This window comes from Salvelinus namaycush, chromosome 16 (genome assembly GCF_016432855.1).
Source record: "Salvelinus namaycush isolate Seneca chromosome 16, SaNama_1.0, whole genome shotgun sequence".
Classification (NCBI taxonomy): Eukaryota; Metazoa; Chordata; class Actinopteri; order Salmoniformes; family Salmonidae; genus Salvelinus; species Salvelinus namaycush.
In genome coordinates, this window is record NC_052322.1 from 4,467,495 (window position 1) to 4,492,955 (window position 25,461).

At 41.1% G+C, this 25,461-nt stretch overlaps 1 protein-coding gene across 1 annotated transcript in view; it reads left to right on the top strand.

The window, feature by feature from the left end:
- The first annotated feature begins 1,033 nt into the window (after positions 1–1,033).
- LOC120060919 (dynamin binding protein) overlaps positions 1,034–25,461 on the top strand; it is a 115,233-nt gene continuing 90,805 nt past the window's right edge. Inside the window, exons 1-3 of the mRNA XM_039010351.1 lie at positions 1,034–1,348; positions 20,963–21,117; positions 21,268–21,390. Of these exons, the coding sequence (XP_038866279.1) occupies positions 20,973–21,117; positions 21,268–21,390 (268 nt within the window). The 5' untranslated portion in view covers positions 1,034–1,348; positions 20,963–20,972. The remainder of the gene's footprint in view (positions 1,349–20,962; positions 21,118–21,267; positions 21,391–25,461) is intronic.

Here is a 25,461-nt window from a genome sequence, read left to right on the forward strand (position 1 = left end):
CAATATGGCTGGGCACATTGGTAAACTAAGGTTTGCTAGCCATGCTGCCTCATGCTAATTGTGTTAAACCCAGCTATAGATTTGTTTCATTACTGGTAGCTAGCATGTTTTATCTATCAGTTATTATTGCTTTGGTGATTGATTCAATGGGTAGTCATGGATACAGCACACTACAGATTACACAGTCAACAACGTGTGCCTCACCATGCAATAATTACTCCAAATGCATCTTCTCGTTATTTATGACATACCTTTCAACGTCTGTTGGAAACTGGAAAAGGGATTTTCCACCCTTCCATTTTACAGTTACAGTTCACAGAAGGAGTACTAGTAGTGGGAAAACTTGCAAAGAAATCGATTTCTAGCTATATAGGCCAAGTATGTTTAAAACAATTTTTTTGGGGGGGGGTGAATTAACTAGCCATCTAGATATCTACTTGGGACTAGCTAGCTACCGCCAAGAAGAGGATGAAGACCATTTGTGCCTCACGGAATATGCAAGACGTTAATTAGGAAAACGCCCACTATCTAGTGCACTCGTCCTAAACAAAGTAATCTATATAAACAATTAGGTAAGTCAAGTCTACCAAACTTTTTGTTATAGATTCTAGTTATGGAAACAGAACTGTATAGAGATCAAATGTTTTATTTATGAGAACATTTGCAGAATTTCGGCCAAAATCCATCTAGCTCAATCTTCTCCCACTGCCGGCCACTGGGCTTCCTCTTTTATACATCCAGTATATATCTGTCTCGTCTATCTGTGGTAAAACTATGTCTTATTTTAATTCAGGCAGAGTAAGGGCAGCCATTGGGTCCCTCTCATGAAAGGGGAGGTGACGTTGACGTCAGAGAGGAAGAGGCGAAGCGAGAGGTTTCACTCTTGCCAAAATCTGTCCAAAATAAGCCCAATAAATTTCGATGGGCTTATTTTGGACCTAAGCTTGTCGCCTGCCTTCCCGCCTTTGGGACAACGACTCCCATTGTTAGGGCGGAGACATGAGCATCTCGCCATTATATATTTTTCTAAGTGAACGGGGAACGACCCTGAGATTCAATTTTCATAGGATGACAGCTGATTCCAAGACTATGACACAAATGTTGGCAAGCGACTTTTTTGTAATGTGTGTAACCAATTAGCTTTGGAAGTGATTTGTAGACCGTGAACGTGTCTGTTTTGTAAAGAACATTTTAGCTTACTTGCAGTAGGCGGTGGATGTGGCCGCAGAATTGATCGCCTGAGAATAAACGAAAGACAGCAACACGGACCGAAAGTTAGATAACTTGCCAGACTGAAATATAAAGACTTGATTTGACCACTTCGGTAACTTCATCACGGATGCTAAAGGTAAGCTATCAGGAGGCAACTTTTGCTTTTATTATGCTTTTACATCAGATCTATTTTCTTTTCATGCAAGCAGAACGCATCAACGATCACATGATGAGCGACATATGTCCAGAGCCGATCAGTTGTCACATTATAGGCTACTTTGTAACAGTCACACACTTACCACGAATATATGCTGTTACATTGTATTTTAAGTGCTGCAGCTATGGCGATATTGTTACCTCTACAGATCTCTTTCCTCTCCCATAAGTGATCATGAAACCAGTTGCAAATTGTTATGCGTTTTACAAAACGCATATACAATTAACATGTTATAAATTATTGCTTAATATATGAAAAGCAATCAATTACTCTCCCCATCAATACATATTGTAGGGCTATATGCTACTCAACCACGGCAACAGAACACAAAAGTTCTTAGGGCTACTTAACGAGGGACGTGAACGGAGTACCTAAATTATAGATGGTTGTGTCACCATACCACGAGCAGGACTGATGTGTATAGGTTGAGAACTAGGCAGTGGATGACATTACCAGTCACCCGACAAACGTAGCCTCGTCGTTGTCAAGGTCTGTGAGGCTAGAGAAAACATTGACAAAATATGACGCCTGCAGGCCTAGGTTTCAGCCTAGGCCTGGGACGTGACGTTGGAATAACCCATGCCGACAAAACGACGTGTAGCAGGTTTTTATTTACTTTCCAAAAGCATAATTTGTCTTCTGTCAAAGCCTATACTTGTTTGTAGCCAACAGATTCCCATCCTACCGTTACGCTTGTTTACACTAAGTGTGTTTTCATATATAGTCCTCTTTAAAATAACCGATTGCACTCTGGGGTAAAAAAAAAAAAGAAGCCAAACAACTCCGTTATTTCTATTCACACTGCCCTTGCATTTGAATGAGGACTCAATCATTTTTCCAGTTCACTTCACGTATTTTGTGGTATGAATCAGCAATGTGAATTCAAAGCGATGTTTAGAAAGGACCCAAGATCATTTTCCAAAATTAACTCAATGCACTCTGGGTTTTTACAAAGTGCAGGACGAGTCATTCTATCAGAATGGTGTTATCGGACAGTTAGATATACCAACTTACATTTTGGAAGCTAATAGTTTGCTTTTAATTAAAATATGAGACATAATAATTACTCAGAAGATAATATTAACATATAAATATTATTGGTAACTGAACAAATAGAAAATGTATAACTAACTGAAGACTAAATAATGCTGTAATTGAAAATTGTACACTTAATGAAGGCTACTGCCCCTTTAAGAATAGATTTTGTACACTTTGTTGTGATTCTTACCAAATATGTTTTCTTCTCACACTATTCAAACCCCACAATCGAATAAACTGCTTATGAAGATCTCACCCTATAGATCACATATTGCAAACAAATAATCAACTAAAAACATTTTGGAATTTCTGTTCATCCTTGACAGTCAATATCCAAAACAGCAGACTTTTTTTTTCTCAAAAATATTTCACTTGTGTATATTAGTTTTTATTTGATGACTTTAGTCATCATCTCATCTCCACTCAGGCAGTAGCAGGCTGGAGGTTACCGTGGTACGTGACTCAGTCATGTTTGTGCCTGTAAGATTGAGTCTGACGAGTAGAAGCTTATACTTCTCTTCCCTAGCAGTTGATACTCAAACATAGAAAGGGGGGGGGGGGGGGGGGGGGGGGGGGGGGTTTCCTAGTCAGTGGTAGAACTGAATGCCTTCAACGGAAATGTGTCTTCCGCATTCAACCTAACCCCTCTGACTCAGAGAGGTGCATGGGGCGTCTGCTAAATGACTTAAATGTAAATGTGCTCTCTCGGCCATGCGCTTGGAAACACTACAGCCAAAATGGGAGCCACTAGAAAAACAACAACTTCTCCCTAATTTTTCCAAAAACCAGCCTGAAACTCTTTCTAAAGACTGTTGCCATCTAGTGGAAGCCCTAGGAACTGCAATTGGGAACAATTTCACCCTATTATAAAAGTGCCAGACATTGAAATCGGTGTTATTCCATTTTTTTTGGATTTGTTGGTTTGTCCTCTGTTTCTCCTGCCATTTCAGTTCTGTTATAGTCAGACATTATTTTAATTGTTTTTTTAGATACTTTAGAGTTTTCTATCCAAATCTACCAATTATATTCATATCCTAGTTTCTGGGCCTGAGTAGCAGGCAGTTTACTTTGGGCACGCTTTTCATCCAGACGTCAAAATACCGCCCCCTATATACCGCCCCCCCAAAGAAGTGAACAATTGTTTGAAAAATGTAACAATTGTTGGAAAAATTGTGTCATGCACAAAGTAGATGTCCTAACCAACTCGCCAAAACTGTCATTTGTTATCAAGAAATGGTTGAAAAAGTAGTTTTAATGACTCCGACCTAAGTGTGTGAACTTCCGACTTCAACGGTACATTACATTTTCAAAAATGCCGGTGTTGTATCAGTATCATCAAAATGAAATATCAAACAGATTTTGCCATTTATTTTTCAAATTGGCAGGCATTATGCATACTCAATCATGAAAATGATACTGCATTATATTTTTTTGAGTTTGAAATTTGTGACAATCCATTTGGGAAATGGAATTGCAAAGATATTGATTTATAATTTGCCAATTTGAATTTAGGATTGAATGTCAGTTTTTTATTTTTTGGTTGCAATCTATGGATGTTTTTACATTGATTCATGTTGGTCAATGAACAAGTGTGAATAAGGTCTATTGGGGCGATTCCTTTTTTTGTTGTTGCATTTATCATATTTTTGCTGGGGAAAATCATGAGTGCCAATTTTAGGCTCTTTTTAGACCTACGGTATAGATGCCTCCTCTAATACCCTATGATCTGTGAACCGTACAAATGACGAGTGTCTAGATTTTGAATTACAATTTTTCTCATTCATTCAACGTTAAAAGTATTAATATTAGCATCTCAAAAGTACCCTTTTTGGTTATTGTTAGACATTTTTTGGAACAATATACTCTTCAAGCATGTCAAATGTCCAGTGGCCTCTTGGATAGATATTGGCCTCTTGGATAAGATATTACCCATTTTATACATAGAAATGTACATTTATGTCATTACCCAATCACAGCCCTCCTTTAGGATTGCACATTCAGCAAATCACCAGCAGAGGGAGTTCCCTTTGAATCCATTTCCCCATTCACTGTGTTGGTTGGGCTAATAAAATTGATCATCACTTCAAAATGAGCAGAGAGCCCATTGGAAATGTGATGTAATTGTAGAGTATATTGTTTCAAACAATGTCTCAAAGTAAACAAAATCTCAAATGTGATGGCTAGTGAATCTGAGACCAGATTTTATGAATGAACAAAACCACCCACACACATATTTCATACAGAATCTCCATGCCTGGTCTCACAATGGCAAAAGGGAAGGGAACATCAGGGGGACTGAATATCGATACATTAGTTATCTCTCCTGTTAGAAGACGAAACTGAAACAACGGTAGCTAGCCACCGAACACTGAATGCTAACGAGGTGATAATGTTACCTTGCTAGCAAGCTATCTTCGTAATGTTACCTCAGGAAGACAAACTTAACATGAATTCCTGACACCACTCAAAAACATTGTTTATACAGAATGTGACTAATATTGACAGTAAAGTACAATGTTTTCAGAGGTTACAAACTAAAAAAAAAAATTATGATTACATTTTTTTAATAAAAAAAGTATATAATTTTTAATACATTTAAAATGGGGAGAGTGGGAGAGAACAAAGCCTACCTCGTTCTGAACGAGCTCACGCACACACGCAGTGCTGATGCCACACACACTCAAAATCAAAAAGGGTACTTTTGAGATTAATGTTGAATAGATTTATTTAGAGTCTAGACATACTCCATATTTTAGAGCAGAGTATAATGACACCAAGATGTTGTTTGTATGGTTCATGCCTCATAATGTATAAAAGGGGTCGTCACGGGAAATGGACCCCTGGCTTTCCAACCCGTACCCGATATGTATAAATACATTTTCAAAAAGATTATGCCCCTCAAGTTCAATGGTCAGCGATTGATGGTGCGCCAGTGCGCACTGAGGTCACCGTCTTGGCCGCATCAAACCTGAGTAGCGAGTTGCACAAAGTAGGCCTACATTTGGTCGCGCCAAGTATGTTCTTCTCATTTTTGTCCACTACAATATTCAAACTTGTCCACATGGAGGACATTCCCCTTGTTGGCTTCTTTTCACTATACTCCTTTATTTTATTTTTCTGTAGCTTTTATTTTGCATCAGTGAAAAAGGCCTCTATCATCGGCGCAATCAACAGTAGCCTAGGTCAAGGCTCCTCTCGGTCTCTCTCTCTCTTCAGCTGGACCTGGCCGGCCTAAGCTATATGTTTTATTGAGTTTCAATTTTCTGACACACATAATACGCTGGCACAGTTCTCATCACCTCATACAGTGCATTCAACCGGGTCCAGTTGGTAAATCAATTTTAATTGCACATACCCGAGACTCGTGGCAATTATATTAGACCAGGCCCAGATCTGAGACAAAATGTCAGAATTTAGTACCTGGACCAACTTGGGTCCGGATCGGATATCGGATCGTTTCTCCAAAATGTTTTGTGATACAAATGTAAAAAGCATGTCAGACATCCTTTCTTCCAAATTAAGTTTCTGTGAGAATTGACAGAACAATCTGAGATACAGAAAAAAAAATTGGCCAATTTTTGTTGAGTAAAACAACCTTTTTATTTTTTGTTGTGAGGTATTTATATTCTTCAAAATCAAGTGGTATGTATCATTAATTGAAATGACAAGTAGGCTGGGTCTTTCCAAGAATAGAGTGCCTTTTGGGTAGGAGATCTGAAAATAAATGTCCTGCTTTGTGGCATTTCGCGAAGGCTCAATGTTATACTGATCGCGGAATATGTTTTTGTGCGTGTAGATGCAGTATGGTTGTCCTTGTTGGATAGGGCCATTGGATGTCTTTCAGCTATGTTCCTATTGGCGGATTATTGCTAAATATACAAGTTGACAAAACATTTTCCAGTTTCTGAAATGCTACTACTCACGTGGGGTGTACTTGTGCTCTAGCCCCATCCCTTCCCCAAGGCAGGCTTTAAAAAAAAAATGGAATCGGACACTAACCACACAATCCATTGGGAAAAGCAGAAAGAACTGACCAGACTGCAATGTCTTTTAGTGATTCCTCTCATCAACACAAATTAGATAAAAATAAATAAATTGTTAGCTACATGGTGACATTCAAACATACATGTTTCAACTGGAATATAGCGAAGAAGATTCGAAACAGAGTTTGATTTAGCCAGAACCTCCGCTACAGCTGATACCAAGAGGGCAGATGCCAAATACGGTGGCTAACTAAGATATCTTTCCTGAAGCCACCCAGCTAGCTAAATTAACTCAAGTTAGCTATCTACTGAAACCCATATGGTGTATTTAAGCAATAAGGCCCGGGGGGGGGGTGGGGGTGGTATATGGCCAATATACCACGGCTAAGGGCTGTTAGGCATGATGCAAAGCCTGGTATATTGGCCATATACCACCAACCCCTGAGGTGCCTTATTGCTATTATAAACTGGTTACCAACGCAATTAGAGCAGGAAAAATGAATGTTTTGTCATCCCTGTGATATACGGTCTGATATGCCAATCAGCATTCAGGGTTCAAACCACCCAGATCTTTTTAGTAGTAAATATGGCTAATATACAGCAAGTTACAACCAGCCACTAAAAGCTAGGTTTACCAGCAATCCTTAGCACATGACTGGAGTTGGCTAGCTAATTAGCCAGGCACCTGCTAACTTGCTATGCACCACGCCTCACGTTTGCAAACGTGTAACATCAGCAACTGTAAATAAATTTACTATGTAACAATTGACAAGGGTTGACTATGATTATGACCGTGGATGCATTTAAATGGGATTCCCAACAGAGGTAAATAACAATTATTGGCTAATGGTGAGGAGAAACAATACAACAATTTACTGTTATATATATATCTCTCTCTAAAACTGATAAACTGGTTTTACTATAGAAATATTTGCCAAATCATGCCTGATATACATGGCAGTAGCTAGAATTTATCTTTTTTGTTTGTCTTACAGACAATACCGTGTGGGCTTCCTTCTGGAGTGGATTCTAGATGGAGAGAAACAGAATTCCTTTGCCTGCGTGTGTCATTGTAGCAGATCTGTATCCCATGAACTATATCCGCTCGATGGATTCGACGTTATGCTAGATTTAGTTCAGATTTTTGGTTATGGATATTCTAGATAATTTACTGATTTAATTACTGGTATAATTAATTGATCAAATTTAATTAATTTGGTTATCCTATTAATTTGGTTGTCCTATTACAAATAAGTAATTCAAGGTTTTATTTAGACTAAATAAGTTGGAAAATGAAGAAGTTAACAGATAAAATATAGAGGCAGAGTATAAAGGGACACAGCACAGTTATTGAGGTGAGAATCTCTACACGTGGGAACTGAGGGAACAAAACATTAAGAACACCTTCCGACGTCACTGGCAGGCCAAAAAGATCATCAAGGACATCAAATCAAACTATATTTGTCACATGCGCCGAATACAACAAGTGTAGACCTTACCGTGAAATGCTTACTTACCAGCCCTTAGCCAACAGTGCAGTTCAAGAAGAGTTAAGAAAATATTTACCAAATAAACTAAAGTAATTTAAAAATAAATAAAAGTAACAATATAACAATAACGAGGCTATATACAGGGGGTACAGGTACTAAGTCAGTGTGCGGGGGTACAGGTCAGAGGTAATTTGTACATGTAGGTATGGGTGAAGTGACTATGCATACATAATAAACAGCAAGTAGAAGCAGTGTACAAAACAAATGGAGGGGAGGAGGGTCAATGTAATAGTCCGGTGGCCATTTGATTAATTGTTCAGCAGTCTTATGGCTTGGGGTTAGATGCTGTTAAGGAGCCTTTTGGTCCTAGACTTGGAGCATTGAAAAGTCTATGACTTGGGTGACTGGAGTCTCTGACAATTTTATGGGCTTTCCTCTGACACCGCCTATTATATAGGTCCCGGATTGCAGGAAGCTTGGCCCCAGGGATGTACTGGGCCGTACGCACTACCCTATGTAGCACCTTACGGTCAGATGCCGAGCAGTTGCCATACCAGGCGGTGATGCAACCGGTCAAGATGCTCTCGATAGTGCAGCTGTAGAACTTTTTGAGGATCTGGGGACCCATTCCACGACTGTCTTGGTGTGTTTCGACCATGATAGATTGTTGGTGATGTGGACACCAAGGAACTTGAAACTCGACCAGCTCCACTTCAGCCCCGTCGATATTAATGGGGGCCTGTTCGGCCCTTCTTTTTCTATAGTCAACGATCAGCTCCTTTATCTTGCTCACATTGAGGGAGAGGTTGTTCTCCTGGCACCACACTGCTAGTTCCCTAACCTCTTCCCTATAGGCTGTCTTATCGTTGTCGGTGATCAGGCCTATCACTTGTGTCGTCAGCAAACTTAATGATGGTGTTGGAGTCGTTCTTGGCGACGCAGTCATGGGTGAACAGGGAGTACAGGAGGGGACTAAGCATACACCCCTGAGGGGCCCCGGTGTTGAGAATCAGCATGGCAGATGTGTTGTTGCCTACCCTTACTACCTGTGGGTGGCCCGTTAGTCCCAGTGTTCTTAGTTTACTGATGAGCTTTGTGGGCACTATGGTGAAGTGTAGTAGATTACAGCTGAGCCGTAGTCAATGAATAGAATTCTCATATAGGTGTTCCTTTTGTCCAGGTGGGAAAGGGCAGAGTGGAGTGTGATTGAGATTGCTTGATTTGTTGGGGTAGTATGCAAATTGGAGTAGGTCTGGGGTTTCTGGTATGATGCTGTTGATGTTAGCCATGACCAGCCTTTCAAAGCACTAAATGGCTACCGACGTGAGTGCCACGGGGCGGTAGTCATTTAGGCAAGTTACCTTCGCTTTCTTGGGCACAGGGTGGTCTGCTTGAAACATGTAGGTATTACAGACTTGGTCAGGGAGAGGTTGAAAATGTCAGTGAAGAAACTTGCCAGTTGGTCCACGCATGCTCTGAGTACACATCCTGGTAATCTGTCTTGTAATCTGTCTTGTGAATGTTGACCTGTTTTTAAGGTCTTGCTCACATCGGCTACAAAGAGCGTGATCACACAGTCGTCCGGAACAGCTGGTGCTCTCATGCATGCTTCAGTGTTGCTTTCCTCGAAGCGATAATAAAAGGCATTTCGCTCGTCTGGTAGGCTCGCGTCACTGGACAGCTCATGGCTGGGTTTCCCTTTGTAGTCCGTAATAGTTTGCAAGCACTGCCTCATTCGAGCATCAGAGCCGGTGTGGTAGGATTCAATATTAGTCCTGTATTGACGCTTTCCCTGTGTGATGGTTCGTCTGAGGGCATAGCGGGATTTCTTATAAGTGTCTGGATTAGTGTCCCGCTCCTTGAAAGCCGCAACTCTAGCCTTTAGTTGGTGCGGATGTTGCCTGTAATCCATGGCTTCTGGTTGGGACATGTACGTACATTCACTGTGGGGACGACATCGTGGATGCACTTATTGATGAAGCCGTTGACTGATGTTGTATACTCCTCAATGCCATTGGACGAATCCCGGAACATATTCCAGTCTGTGCTAGCAAAACAGTCCTGTAGAGTAGCATCCGTGTCATCTAACCACTGTCGTATTAAGCGAGTCACTGGTACTCACTGCTTTAGTTATTGCTTGTTAGCAGCAATCGGGAGGATAGAATTATGGTCAGATTTGCCAAATGGAGGGCGAGGGAGAGCTATGTATGCATCTGTGTGTGGAGTAAAGGTGTTCTAGTTTTCTTTTCTCTGGTTGCACATAGATCGACACACACATTGCTATATGTGTGGTGTACTATACAGCCAAATAAATGCTAATGCACTTACTTGCTAACTTTGCTTGAGTTGTCAGCTGACAGATGCCGGGAGCTGACACTGTCGTAGTCAAACGACATCAGGAGGGCTAGCTCGGAACATCTGAAAATGGATTTTAAATAACTAATTTTAGCATTAAAAGACTCTGATTAAACACGGACGATAATTTCAGGTCCAGTACCATCGTTGGGTTGTTGGTGTGTGATTCAGCAAGCTACTGGCATTACACATTTGGCTAAAATATTACTATAGCTCTTCTGGAGTCACTTTATTTTATAGATAACTTTGACACCTTCTGGAAACAGAAGATACACTACAGGAATGACGGAGTCCATCCAAATCATCTTGGCTGTTGGACTCTGTCCACACATTTCAAGGCTACGTTAAAACAATGACTTATCAGTGACCCAAGACCAGCTCAGTTAATCCCGACCATTGTGACAATGAGTCGTCATAATGCTGCATCAAATGTACATTATCCTAGGGGCGTTGGCAAACACAATGTAAGTAACTTCATTTATGTCCCCCTAATTGCCCTGATACCTTTGTTAATCCTACAGCTATTGTATGCAGTAATCATGAGCCTATGAACCAGAGTTATACTGCACTTTGTGCAGGGTGAGCTGCATAATCAGCTCCAATATAAATAACATGAGCAAGTCTACTTCTGATAAGCTTCCCAGTAAAGCATAAAAAATAATCAAAAGTGCTAAAAATAGCCCATATTAACATATGCAGCTAGAGAAACGAGGTCCATGAAGTCAATAACTTGCTTGTAACAGATGACATTCATATTCTGACTCTCTGAAACTCACTTAGATAATACTTTTGATGATACAGTGGTAGCAATACATGGTTAAAACATCTTCCGAAAAGACAGAAACGGGGGCAGTGTTGCGGTCTATATTCAGAACCACATTCCTGTAAAGCTTAGAAGATCTAATGTTAAATACTGTTGAAGTAATATGGCTACAGGTTCATCTGCCTCGCCTAAAGCCCATTCTGGTGGGAAGCTGCTATAGACCACCAAGTGCTAAGTCAGTATCTGGATAATATGTGTGAAATGCTTTATAATGTATGTGATATCAACAGAGAAGTATATTTTCTGGGCGATTTAAATACTGACTGGCTTTCATCAAGCTGCCCACTCAAGAAAAAACTTCAAACTGTAACCAGTACCTGCAACCTGGTTCAGGTTGTCAGTCAACCTACCCATCATGGTAGTTACAAACAGCACAGGAATGAAATCATCATGTATTGATCACATCTTTACTAATGCTGGAGAAGCTTGCTTTAAAGCAGTATCCAAATCCATAGGATGTAGTGATCACAGTATAATAGCCATATCTAGGAAAAGTTCAAAAGGCTGGGCCTAATATAGTGTATAAGAGGTCATACAATAAGTTTTGTAGTGATTCATATGTTGTTGATGTAAAGAATATTTGTTGGTGTGTAATGAAGAGCAACCAGACGCTGCACTTGACACATTTATGAAACAGCTTATTCCAGTTACTAATAAGCACCCATTAAGAAAATGACTGTAAAAACTGTTAAATCCCCTTGGATTGATGAGGAATTGAACATTTGTATGGATGAGGCAAAAGGTCTGGCAGCCCAACTGATTGGCAAACGTACTGCAAATTAATAAATCATGCTACTAAATAGAAACAAACTATGCTCAAACACGTTAAATAACATTTTTGGGGAAAAGCCATCTCGGCTCCATTCATTGAATCAGATGGCTCATTCATCACAAAGCCCACTGATATTGCAAACAATTTTAATGACTTTTTCATTGGCAAGATAATCAAACTTTGGCATGACATGCCAGCAACAAACGCTGACACTACAAGTATATCTGACCAAATTATGAAAGACGCATTGTACTTTTGAATTCCGTAAAGTCAGTGTGGAAGAGATGAAAAATGATTGTCTATCAACAATGACAAGCCACTGGGGTCTGACAATCTGGATGGAAAATGACTGAGGATAATAGCAGATGATATTGCCACTCCCATTTACCACATCTTCAATTTAAGCCAACTAGAAAGTGTGTGCCCTCAGGCCTGGAGGGAAGTTATTCCGCTACCCAAGAATAGTAAAGCCCCCTTTTTACTGTCTCAAATAGCCAACCAATTAGCCTGTTACCAACCCTTAGTAAACTTCTGGAAAAAATAGTTTGACAAGATACAATGTTATTTCACAGTAAACAAATTGACAACAGAATTTCAGCATGCTTATAGGGAAGGACACTCAACAAGCACAGCACTTACACAAATTACTGATGATTGGCTGAGAGAAATTGATGATACAATTATTGTGGGGGCTGTCTTGTTAGTTTTTAGTGCAGCTGTTGACATTATCGATCATAGTCTGCTGCTGAAAAAACGTATGTGTTATGGCCTGTTACCCCCTGCTATAATGTGGATAAAGAGTTACTTGTCTAACAGAACACAGAGGGTGTTCTTTAATGGAAGCCTCTCAAACATAATCCAGGTAGAATCAGTAATTCCTCAGGAAGGCCTGTGTGTCTCTTTATGCGGATGACTCAACACTATACACGTCAGCTACTACAGAGACTGAAATGACTGCAACACTTAACAAAGAGCTGCAGTTAGTTTCGGGATGGGTAGCAAGGAATAAGCTGGTCCTAAATATTTCCAAAATTTAAAGCATTATATTTGGGACAAATCATTCACTAAACACTAAAACCTAATCTACGTCTCATAATGAATGTGGAAATTGAGCAAGTTGAGGTGACTAAACTGCTTGGAGTAACCCTGGATTGTAAACGGTTATGGTCAAAACATATTGATACAACACTAGCTAAGATGAGAAGTCTGTCCATAATATAGCGCTGCTTCTTAACAACACTATCAACAAGGCAGGTCCTACAGGCCTTCATTTTGTTGCAGCTAGACTACTGTTCAGTCGTGTGGTCAGGTGCCACAGAGGGACTTTAGGAAAATTGCAATTGGCTCAGAACAGGGCAGCACGACTGGCCCTTAAAAGTACACGGAGCGCTAACATTAATGATATGCATGTCAATCTTTCATGGCTCAAAGTGGAAGAGAGATTGACTTCCTCATTACTTGTTTTTGTAAGAGGTGTTGACAAGCTGAATGTACCGAGCTGTCTAAATACTTGCACACAGCTCGGACACCCATGCATATCCCACAAGACATGCCACCAGAGGTCTCTTCACAGTCCCCAAGTCTAGAACAGACTATGGGAGACGCACAGTACTACATAGAGCCATGACTACATGGAACTCTATTCCACATCAGGTAACTGATGCAAGCAGTAGAATCAGATTTTTAAAAAACAGGTAAATATACACCTTATGGAACAACGGGGACTGTGAAGAGACACACACAAAGGTACAGACCCATTCATACGCACACGTTGTGATATTGTCGTATGATGGTATTAAACAGTCTCTGTTGTGGATATGTGCTGGTTTAGGGATGTTGTATAATGTACTGTTTTATCTTTAGCTCATTCAGTACAAACATAGTTCACTGTTTTTATATGGACTGTGGGTGCTTTGGTGTGTTTGGACCCCATGCCTGCCTTGGCAGCAGCTAATGGGGATCCCTAATACATACAAATACAAATTGTTTTCCTCTTTGATGTTGAGTTTACTATTGCAACCTTTTGAAGGCGATTTATTTTATAATTCAAATCTACTCTATAGGCTAGTTGCTGAGGGTGGACTTTTTCTGTTGTGTTTGCTCTGCGAGAGATCAAGCGGAAAACGGGCGCTATCGTTGCACCACAGTATTTGTTGTCTATGTAAATTAGAATGACATTTTTCCGCTGTTGACGTTGATAGCCGTAAATTGTTGCTACGGATAAAAGGGTGGCTGGCCCAGCGGCCACGACAGTTTGATATTTCAGTTACACAAATTTACGTTACGGAGTCTGGCTTCAAAGGGAGTTTAGGCGACGTCAAATTTTGTTCAAAGTCAGCGGATCAATAAGGACACAGTTGCTAAGGCACGTGTGTTTGTCTAATTGATGAGCAGGAGTGTGGGTGGCCGCTTATCTGCTGACCGGCCACGTTTATTTATTGAATTGTGTCCATCTCATGCCAACAATGAAGCCTCTGCCGCTCCCTCTCCCAACAGAACAATAGCAACACACACACACCAAGCGGTAGAACCTTCTAGACTGGTCATGGTGCAGTTGTAGCCTTTTTTATTTCTAATAGGTTGTTTACTGACTGCTCATTGTACTTCGGGCCAATGCAGCTCTCCAGGGTGCTGCATCCACGCCAATGTATTCAGTTAAAAGCAATGTGCCGGACAGGTATCCCGGTGGATCGTTCTAGATATTAGCAGAGGACATTTGTCCCCCCCCCCCCCAACTTGTCTTTCAGCCCGTGATAGGGAGTTATGTCTGAGCAACCAGTTGTCAAATGAGCTCATATTGCTAGCCATGTGCTCTGACATGCTTTCTGATTTTTCATTTGTCAGATCATTTTAGGTACAGAGATTACCAAGTATTAACTAGATGTACATTTTCCTATTTTTAGAAAAATGTTAGGACTTGCTTTAGCTCTTTTTAAAAGTATTTTTGTGGCAGAATATAGTCTAAGTTAAATTTTAGTAAAATAATTGTTCTGAGTAAGTTGATAAACTACTATATCAAACTCAACTTTGTATTGTGGGGCAGGTAGATCACACATTTCATCAGAAATAACTACACTCAGACTACACTTTTATACACTCTCCTACTGGTATACCACAGTATGTGAAACCTGTAATTATAGAGTACAGAAGACCCTTGGTATTGATTAAGTACAGAAGGCATTGATGATGTTTTAAAGGGAAGTTTCTACTTCATATTTCTACTTCATATTCATCATCTCCAGCACCAGCCCAACATCAACATATGTGAAAATGGCACATATATTTTTTTGTGTGAGAAAGATAGGATGATAAGTGTTTCCAATGACATTGTCAACCAATTAAGAGGCAATTGATTGTGTGTTGTAGTGGGCACACATAATGTACTTTTTCACTTAAGTTTCCATGTACCGATTAAAAAAAATAAAAAATAAAAAAAAATCTAAAGTTCAATGTGTTTTCAATTCTATAGATTTTTGTCACGAACTGTTGCATTTAAATATTAAATGTGCCTACTCTGGTCTTGGCATGTGTGCTGTAACCAACAGCTCGCAGATACAGTGCGGGTAGGCTAGTCTACATGATGAGAGTATTTGTTTATTTGTAAATGGCAGTCAAGCATCGATCATCAGAATAAGACCCTCGATAATTTATTGGAAATAGCGTCAAGATCACCGTGCATTTTCACCACCATGTAAAGTTCATAAATTATTTCATGTGTAGCCTAATAAACTGCATGGTTTCCCGAGTCGTCGTAGTGGGAGGACCACATGCCATATCATCAGCCATATCTTCGATATGATGGTTATTATACACTACATGACCAAAAGTATGTGGACACCTTCTTGTCGAATATCTCATTCCAGAATCATGGGATTTAATATGGAGTTCCCCTTTCGATGCTTTAACAGCCTCCACGCTTCTGTGAAGGCTTTTTCTAGTAGATGTTGGAATATTGCTGCAGTGATGGGCACTGATGTTGTGCGATTAGGCCTGGCTCGCAGTCGGCATTCCAATTCAAGGTGTTCGATGGGGTTGAGGTCAGGGCTCTGTGCAGGCCAGTCAAGTTCTTCCACACCGATCTCGATAAGCCATTTCTGTATGGACCTCGCTTGTGCATGGGGGAATTTTCATGCTGAAACAGGAAAAAGCCTTCCCCAAACTGTTGCCACAAAGCTGGAAACACAGAATCGTCTAGAATGTCATGTTGTAGCGTTAAGATTTCCCTTCACTGGAACTAAGGGCCTAACCCGAACCATGAACAACAGCCCGGGACCATTATTCCTCCTCCACCAAATTTTTCAGTTGGTCCGATGCTTTGGGGCAGGTAGTGTAATCCTGGCATTTTACTTTCTTTACTTTCAGGTCCACATGGAAGGGGTGTTATGGGGAGGGTTTTCTCCGGTCACCGGGAGTGGTGCGGGAGGGAAGATAGAAAAGCATCCTCTACTGACAAGCAACCGTGGATGTATGGGGGTGTAGAATAGATGGGGTGGGGACTGACAACCAACCTGTGTTGCTTGGCAGGGTTGGAAGGGCTGGGAAACATGGTTTCGGGGTGGTGGACAGAGACATGGGGGGCTGGGGGTAATAGGATGGGGAGTTTGGAGTGTAGGCCCCCTTGTTTTATTTTTATAAATAATTGTACATACCATTTCTACTCTTACAAAATCCTGTTTTGGTGTCCAATGTGATCATCTCTCTGTATGCATTTCTTCGTTTTTTGTTTTTCTTTTAATTAAGTGGCAGCCCACTGTTATAAGAACTGAAGATATGCATTGTAATTTATATTGTACCTGTAAAACCCCCAACGAACAATGACAACCCCCAAAATAATATCTTCTACCAATCTAGCGATACAGATGTTTTAGTAACCGCATTAACACATTTTCCCCCAACTATTTACAAACTTAAATTTGGACCACTTTCACGGCATTTGAGACAAACGCTTAGGTCGGGGATGACATCTTGGTCTACTTATTTGCTATTTAAATTTGGAATCATAACATAATTATCATCTACCAATCAAAAGTTTAAGGCTGACCCCAATTAGTTGACTGGTCGATTGTTTGGTCAATAGGCGTTTGGTTGACCGATATTTGTATATATTTTTTTTTAGTCGAGCAGTAGCAAATATATATATATATATACAGTACCTGTCAAAAGTTTGGACACACCTACAAGGTCGAGGGTTTTTCTTTGTTTACTATTTTCTACATTGTAGAATAGTAGTGAAGACATCAACTATGACATAACACATGGAATCATGTAGTAACCAAAAGTGTTAAACAAATAAAAAATATATTTTCTATTCAAAGTAGCCACCCTTTGCCTTGATGACAGCTTTGCACATGCTTGACATTCTCTAAACCAGCTTCAAGAGGAATGCTTTTCCAACAGTGTTGGAGTTCCCACGTAGGCTGAGCACTTGTTGGCTGCTTTTTCTTCACTCTGCGGTCCAAATCATACCAAAGCCAGGTCATCTGATGCAGCACTCTGTCACGCTCCTTGCTCAAATAGCCCTTACACAGCCTGGAGGTGTGTTCTGGGTCATTGTCCTGCTGAAAAACAAATGATAGTCCCACTAAGCGCAAACGAGATGGGACAGATTTCCACCAGTCTAATGTCCATTGCTCGTTTCTCTTGGCCCAAGCAAGTCTCTTCTTATTGGTGTCCTTTAGTAGTGGTTTCTTTGCAGCAATTCTACCATGAAGGCCTGATTCACACAGTCTCCTCTGAACAGTTGATGCGTCTGTTACTTGAACTCTGAAGCATTTATTTGCGCTGAAATATGAGGCTGGTAATTTTAATGAACTTATCCTCTGCAGCAGAGGTAACTCTGGGTCTTTCCTGTTGTGGTCCTTATGAGAGCCAGTTTCATCATAGCGCTTGATGGTTTTTGCGACTGCACTTGAAGAAACTTTCAAAGTTCTTGAGATTTTCTGCATTGACTGACCTTCATGTCTTAAAGTAATGATGGACTGTCGTTTCTCTTTGCTTATTTTGAGCTGTTCTTGCCATAATATGGACGTGGTCTAGGGCTATCTTCTGTATACCACCCCTACCTTGTCACAACACAACTGATGGTTGGTTACTACATGATTCCATATGTGTTATTTCATCTTCACTATTATTCTACAATGTAGATAATAGTAAAAATAAAGAAAAAGCCTTAAATGAATAGGTGTTCTAAAACTTGTGACCGGTAGTGTTTATCTGACCAAATTAGGAAAGACATGAAGTGCAATTTTGTATTTTTAAAATTTCACTTTTATTTAACCAGGTAGGCTAGTTGAGAACAAGTTCTCATTTACAACTGCGACCTGGCCAAGATAAAGCAAAGCAGTGTGACACATACAACAACACAGAGTTACACATGGAATAAACAAGCGTACAGTCAATAACACAATTGAAAAAAAGAGTCTATATACAGTGTGTGCAAATGGCGTGAGGAGGTAGGCAATAAATAGGCCATAGTAGCGAAGAATTACAGTTTAGCAGATTAAGCCTGGAGTGATAAATGAGCAGATGATGATGTGCAAGTAGAGATACTGGTGTGCAAAAGAGCAGAAAAGTAAATAAAAACAGTATTGGGATGAGGTACGTAGATTAGGTGGGCTATTTACAGATGGACTATGTACAGCTGCAGGGATCGGTTAGCTGCTCAGATAGCTGATGTTTAAAGTTGGTGAGGGAAATATAAGTCTCCAGCTTCAGCGATTTTTGCAATTCGTTCCAGTCACTGGCAGCAGAGAACTGGAAGGAAAGACGACCAAATGAGGTGTTGGCTTTTGGGATGGTCAGTGAGATATACCTGCTGGACCGTGTGCTATGTGTGGGTGTTATTGTGACCAGTGAACTAAGGCGGAGCTTTACCTAGCATAAACTTATAGATGACCTGGAGCCAGTGGGTCTGGTGACGAATATGTAGCGAGGGCCAGCCGACTAGAGCATGCAGGTCGCAGTGGTGAGTGGTATAAGGTGATTTGGTAACAAAATGGATGGCACTGTGATAGACTGCATCCAGTTTGATGAGTAGAGTATTGGAAGCTATTTTGTAGATGACATCGAAGTCGAGGATCGTCAGGATAGTCAGTTTTACGTGGGTATGTTTGGCGGCGTGAGTGAAGGAGGCTTTGTTGCAAAATAGAAAGCTGATTTTGGATTGGAGATGTTTAATATTAGTCTGGAAGGAGAGTTTACAGTCTAGCCAGACACCTATGTATTTATAGTTGTCCACATATTCTAGTCCAGAACCGTCCAGGGTGGTGATGCTAGTCGGGCAGGCGGGTGCGGGCAGCGAACGGTTGAAAAGCATGCATTTGGTTTTACTAGCGTTTAAGAGCAGTTGGAGGCCACGGAAGGAGTGTTGTATGGCATTGAAGCTTGTTTGGAGGTTAGTTAGCACAGTGTCCAAGGAAGGGCCAGAAGTATACAGAAGGGTGTCGTCTGCGTAGAGGTGGATCAGGGAATCGCCCGCAGCAAGAGCGACATCATTGATATATACAGAGAAAAGAGTCGGCCCGAGAATTGAACCCTGTGGTACCCCCATAGAGACTGCGGTCCGGATAACATGCCCTCCGATTATTCCGTAAAGTGAGTGTGGAAGAGGTGAAAGACAATTTTTTTTATTAACAATGACATGCCACTGGGGTCTGACAACTTGAATGGAAAATTACTGAGGATAATAGCGGACGATATTTCCAATCCTATTTCCCATATCTTCAATTCAAGCCTTCTGAAAATCGTGCCCTCAGGCTTGGAGGGAAGCAAATGTCAAAAATGGTGTTTGAACAGATACAATGCTATTTTACACTTTACAAAAATTTACGAGACATTCAGTACCCTTATAGGCAAGGACAGCACTTACACAAATGTCTGATTGGCTGAATAAACTAATCATAAAACGATTGTGGGGGCTGTTTTTGTTAGACTTCAGTGTGGATTTTGACATTATCAATCATCGTTTGCTGCTGGAAAAACTGTGTTATGGCTTTCTGACCATAATTCTATCCTTCTGATTCCTGTGACTCGCTCAATACGGAAGTTGTCAGATGATGCGGATGCTACTTTACAGGACTGTTTTGCAAGCACAGACTGGAATACGTTCCGGGATTCATCCAATGGCATTGAGGAGTATACCACCTCAGTCACCGGCCTCATCAATAAGCGCATCGACAACGTCATCCCCACAGTGATCGTGTGTACATATCCCAACCAGAGGCCATGGTTTACAGGCAACATCCGCACAGAGTTAAAGGCTAGAGCTGCCGCTTTCAAGGAGCGGGACACTAATCTAGACGCTTATAAGAAATCCCGCTATGCCCTCAAAAACCATCACACAGGCAAAGCCTCAATACAGAACTAAGATTGAATCCTCCTACACCGGCTATGACACTCGTCGGATGTGGTAGGCCTTGCAAACGATTACGGACTACAAAGGGAAACCCAGCCGCGAGCTGCCCACTGACGCGAGCCTACCAGATGAGCTAAATGCCTTTTTTATTATTGCTTCGAGGCAAGCAACACTAAAGCATGCATGAGAGCACCAGCTGTTCCGGACGACTGTGTGATCACGCTCTCCATAGACGATGTGAGCCAGACCCCATTTCGTGGTATCCAATTGGTAGTTAGTTTTGTCCCATCGCTGCAACTCCTGTACGGACTCCGAGGCGAAGGTTGAGAGCCGTACATCCTCTGAAACCCAGCCAAGCCTCACTGCTTCTTGACACAACGCCCGCTTAACCCAAAAAAAGGTTCTGGCTCTATTGTCATTAAAGATCCATGAGCACGTATTTCAAGAGTAAGGGTGAGAACCCTGGTGTCCTGGCTTAAATTCCCAACTTGCCACTCATCATGGCCATTTTTACATTTGAGTCATATAGCAGATGCTCTTTGCAACTTAGTTAGTGCATAGTCATCCTCAGCTTCCAGTTGGGTCATTCAGCCCCTCTTTTCCCCCTGCAGATATTGCCTAAGTTGTTACTATAAATGAGTGTCAGTGTCAACGCATGGTCAAATATGCTTGAAACAAATAAATCGTTGATTACTTTCCATCATTCTCTCTCTCTTCAGGCGATGAGTGATGGAGCCGGGTTCGGTGGTCCGTGCCGTGTTTGAGTTCCTGCCCAGCGTCTCTGAGGAGCTGCCCCTCTTCACTGGCGACGTCATCGAGGTGCTCAACGTGGTGGATGAGTTCTGGTTGCTCGGAAACAAGGATGGAGTCACAGGTGGGGGTCAGGGTTTGAAATTAGAGGTCACAATTGATCTCTGCCCAGATTAAATAATCACGTCACTGATCTCTCCTTTTCTCCTCTGACTTATTGTCTCTTCTTCCTCCTCTTTCTCATCTCAGTTTTTTGCTCCATCTCCCTCTCCAGGCCAGTTTCCCAGCACTTTTGTGGAAGCAGTCACCATCCCCAGCACCAAACCAGAGGATAAACTGTATGTGTGTATCAATGACTTCAGTACTGCAGAGCCAGGGAGCCTACCCCTGCAGAGAGGTATGTGCAAGCACACATACACCTCATAGGCATACATAAATAGATGGTCACTTCAAAAAGGGGAGAAAAGGGTGTTCTCCAATTAATCAAAAGTTTGGGTGTGTGGGTCTTAAAATGCGAGCAAGAATTGTGCTCTTGAAAAAATAATCCCCTCAGAAAGATGACAGAGGCGGACACAATGTGGACGCAGATAGCTAGGTTAATTATAGCCATAGCGAGTCAGTGGTTATGTGCTTGTAACGCGAACGTTAGCTGTAATGGCGCATGCAAACTACTTACTTGAGAAATACATTCATTGAAAATGTCCTCCTCGAGCTCCATATAGCTAGCTGCCAATTTTGTGTCTTGTGGGGATGTTTACACCAGAGCACAAACGGATAAGGCTCTGGATGGGTTCCCTACGCATCCCATTTCTGCCAAATTATGGAACCCAACCGATTCTTCTAGTATTGTGTGCAGACGTGTCAGAACATTGTAAATGTGGGAGGCAACCCGTCGGCCTAGGGAGATGACTATATTACTGAATGAATGAGCTCAACTGAACCGTAGGATCTCACGTGAAAGAACAGGGATGCAGTATTATTGACAACCAGTGAACAGTCCGGAAAACAATACAATTTCTGAATGCTGGTAGTTAACGTCTCTGGCGCAGGCGTTCCGCTAGCCAGCTCTGGTTCATTCTACAGTCCACTTACGAAATGGTCTCATTCTTCCTCATTTTTCAGAAAACAAGCCTGAAACATTGTCTAAAGATCTAGTGGAAGCCATAGAAACTGCAATCTGGGTCCTACCCCATTACATACTGTACTGGCATTCCATTGAAAACTACACACATCAAAAATATCCCACTTCCTGGATGGATTTTCCTCAGGTTTTTGCCTGCCACATCAGTTCTGTTATACTCACAGACATTATTTTTTTGAGTTTTCAATCTATTCTATTATATGCATATCCTAGCTTCTGGGCCTGAGTAACAGGCAGTTTACTTTGGGAACGCTTCTCATCCAGATGTCGAAATACTGCCCCCAAGCCATAACAAGTTAACTACTTCTGAGTCTGTAAACAAACTGAAAGGGTGCATCCTGCCACCTGGAGGGTGTTGTCTGAACAGGAATAAAGACAAGGTTGGTGATTTACTGCCAGCTGAAGTTATGGAATGTTTGTTCAGGAGTATAATTAATTGGCTAATTTCTCCTGAGTCCTGATGATCTGGATATGATTGTGATCTTTCCTTAACCCCTAGTAAGTCCCACCCAGTTGACTACTTCTAAATGGTGAAAGTCCTCAATGGTGCTACAGATGCTGGTTCAATACCCGTGCCGGCCTCGACTGGGAGACCCATGAGATGACTGTAGGTTTTTGGTTTCTCTCCCTCTAAAAACAGAAATAAAATATTCTAAATAACAAACTGGCTTTATTTACAAATTAGTAACAATGTCTCACCCCATGTTCAAAAATGGCCTTTTTCCTCACTCATTTTACGTTATCTGAAAATGAAATAATCTCCAAAATATATATTTTTTAAACAAAGCAATTTATTATTATTAATTTAGAATTATATAAAAGCCCCGTGGACATTCTCACAGATATATTATTAACCCTGTTATTAGCAGGACAATATATTTTGATCATGGCTCCCGAGTGGCGCACAATGGCATTGCCTTGCGCAAAAGGTTCAATGCAAGGGGCATTGGGATGGGCCCGCAGAGCCGTGCACAGAAGACGGACCTAGCCCATGGGGAAGGGGTGGAACCCCGCCCCACCTGGTAGCACAGAGCAACAATTTTTAAGGAGCATTGCACTAATCATGGCGCTGACTAGGGAAACGTTCCCGCTGTTCTTAGTGCCAGTCTGCACGTTTAAACTAAAACAATGTGACTAATAACAGCGTGAAAAATGATCCTTTTTTGATATGAATTGGGAGGGCAGATATTATTAAATATTAAAGCATTAGACCTCTCACTAAAGGTGTCACTCAAAAGTTCTACTTAAATCCGAACTGGCTTTAACAAAAAATGACAAAAAATGACATGAAAAGCACACATTTGTAAATCCCAAACTCAAAGGTAATTGGAAAGGTAGATACAAATGATTTGTGACGTTGGGGTTACAATAAAGAATGTAAACCAGATGCTGTGTTTTTATTTACAGTAGTGATGGACAGCTGGTGGCATTTTGAAAACAGGTTTTCAAACACTTGTAGCCCGTTTAGCAGGACAATAGACTCTTTATAGCCCGTCTACTGTAGGTGTGAACATCCCCCTACCTGCAAAAAATGACATTGCGACCAAAGAGAACAGACGAAATGGACATTTTTCATCAAGCCAGCTTCTTTCTATGGTGCTACCCGTTCCAGGGTTTGGACCGTAACCACGAGAGGACTTGAAAATGAGCCGGAGCTGATAGGATCACCAAAACCTAAAGGTATTTGGTTTCGGTGCATTTTCTTAATATTTTTTATAGCCTATCAATGTGTAGGTGTACTGTGTAATAAAATCGATAATTAAATAAATTATTTTTTTTTTTTTAAATCTTGTGTAATAAAAACATGAATGCTTTTTTCCAGAGTATACAAACATGCCTACAACCATCAGTGGACAAAGGGCTGGACAATGGGCCGCACCGAAAAAATCTGCTCATCTGATGAAGGTGCACATGGATCACATTCAAACTTTGAAGACCGAGATTGAGTCATTGAAGGCACACCAAGCAGAAAGAGAAACATTATCGGAGGGCGGAGATACGGGTGACAGCTGATGCATTGGTCCAGAACCAGGCGGCATTGGCGGAGAGCCAGGCGGAGAATGACGCGTTGAAGAGGGCGAGGAATGAGATGGAGTCACAATCCATGTCAGGCACACCTGTGAGCTCTGGAACTCCACCTCCGACATGCGGAGTCAACATACCTGGCGGGTTCATTAGGTCGTCGGTTCACCCTGACATTTCCATTCCTCTTATGACAACAGAACTTGACCAACTGCTCACCAGGCACATCAAGGGCCGTCCGGACCGTTATGCTGTTCTGCTATAACCTAATAAACAAATGCAGGGGGCTTGTATCTTCAAAATGCTTTATTATCCAAATGTAAAAGCATATACTGTACAGTACTGTATTTCTTGATCAGCATCTTTATGCTTTTGTTAATAAAATAATGATGAAAATACATTCTAAATGCCGATTTTTATTTAGTTATGGATCCATAATGAATTACTAAGGGAATAAATATCACTGAATTGCAGAAATATTGGAACAAAATTGTCTAATGAAGGTAAACATGGTTGCTTACTGGAAAATACTTGTTGTACAGTGCCATTATGGCTATTAGCAGGGCTATATTTTGGCCTTTATCGGCCGTGCACAATTGGCCCAGCGTTTCTCTCCCTCTAAAAACAGAAATAAATGTTTTGGCCTTTACAAATATATTATTTTGGCCTTTATTCAGATTACATTTGTTCTCTTTGTTTAAAAAAACAACAACAAAATAACCTCAAATATTGTTATATATTATCAAGGTGATGACAGTCATATAGCCGGCACCTACGTAAAGCTGAGTGACTCACTCATTCATGGCTTTGGATCAAAATAAATAAGTACCAACATTTTGTCTGATAGGCTTTTAATAAAGAAATGTTTTGGTTATCCTGACCAGGACACCATGTACAGTATTATAATAGCCCATTATGGGCTATTAGCAGGACAATATACCTTTACCAACACCTCTCTGTATTTTTATACTTTGTGGATGGGGGCTCCCGCAGTGCAAAACGCATTGCTACAGATGCAGGTTCGATACCCGTCCCGGCCGCCACCGGGAGACCCATGAGGTGGCTTTTCGTTTTAATTTAGAATCCTCTATGTAATTGTTGGCGGAGAGTCACGTCATATTTTTCGATATACTGTAGGCCTTACGTAGGCTACATGCGTCTCACTAGTGTTGAGTAATGTGCTGTTAAAAGTGGTGTAGGTCTTACTTATTTAAAGAGCATATTGAAGTTAGAAGCAATTGGATTTGAAGCAATAGCCTACAACTATTTTAGCACCGTTTCGCGCTGCTCTGAGACGAGCATGGG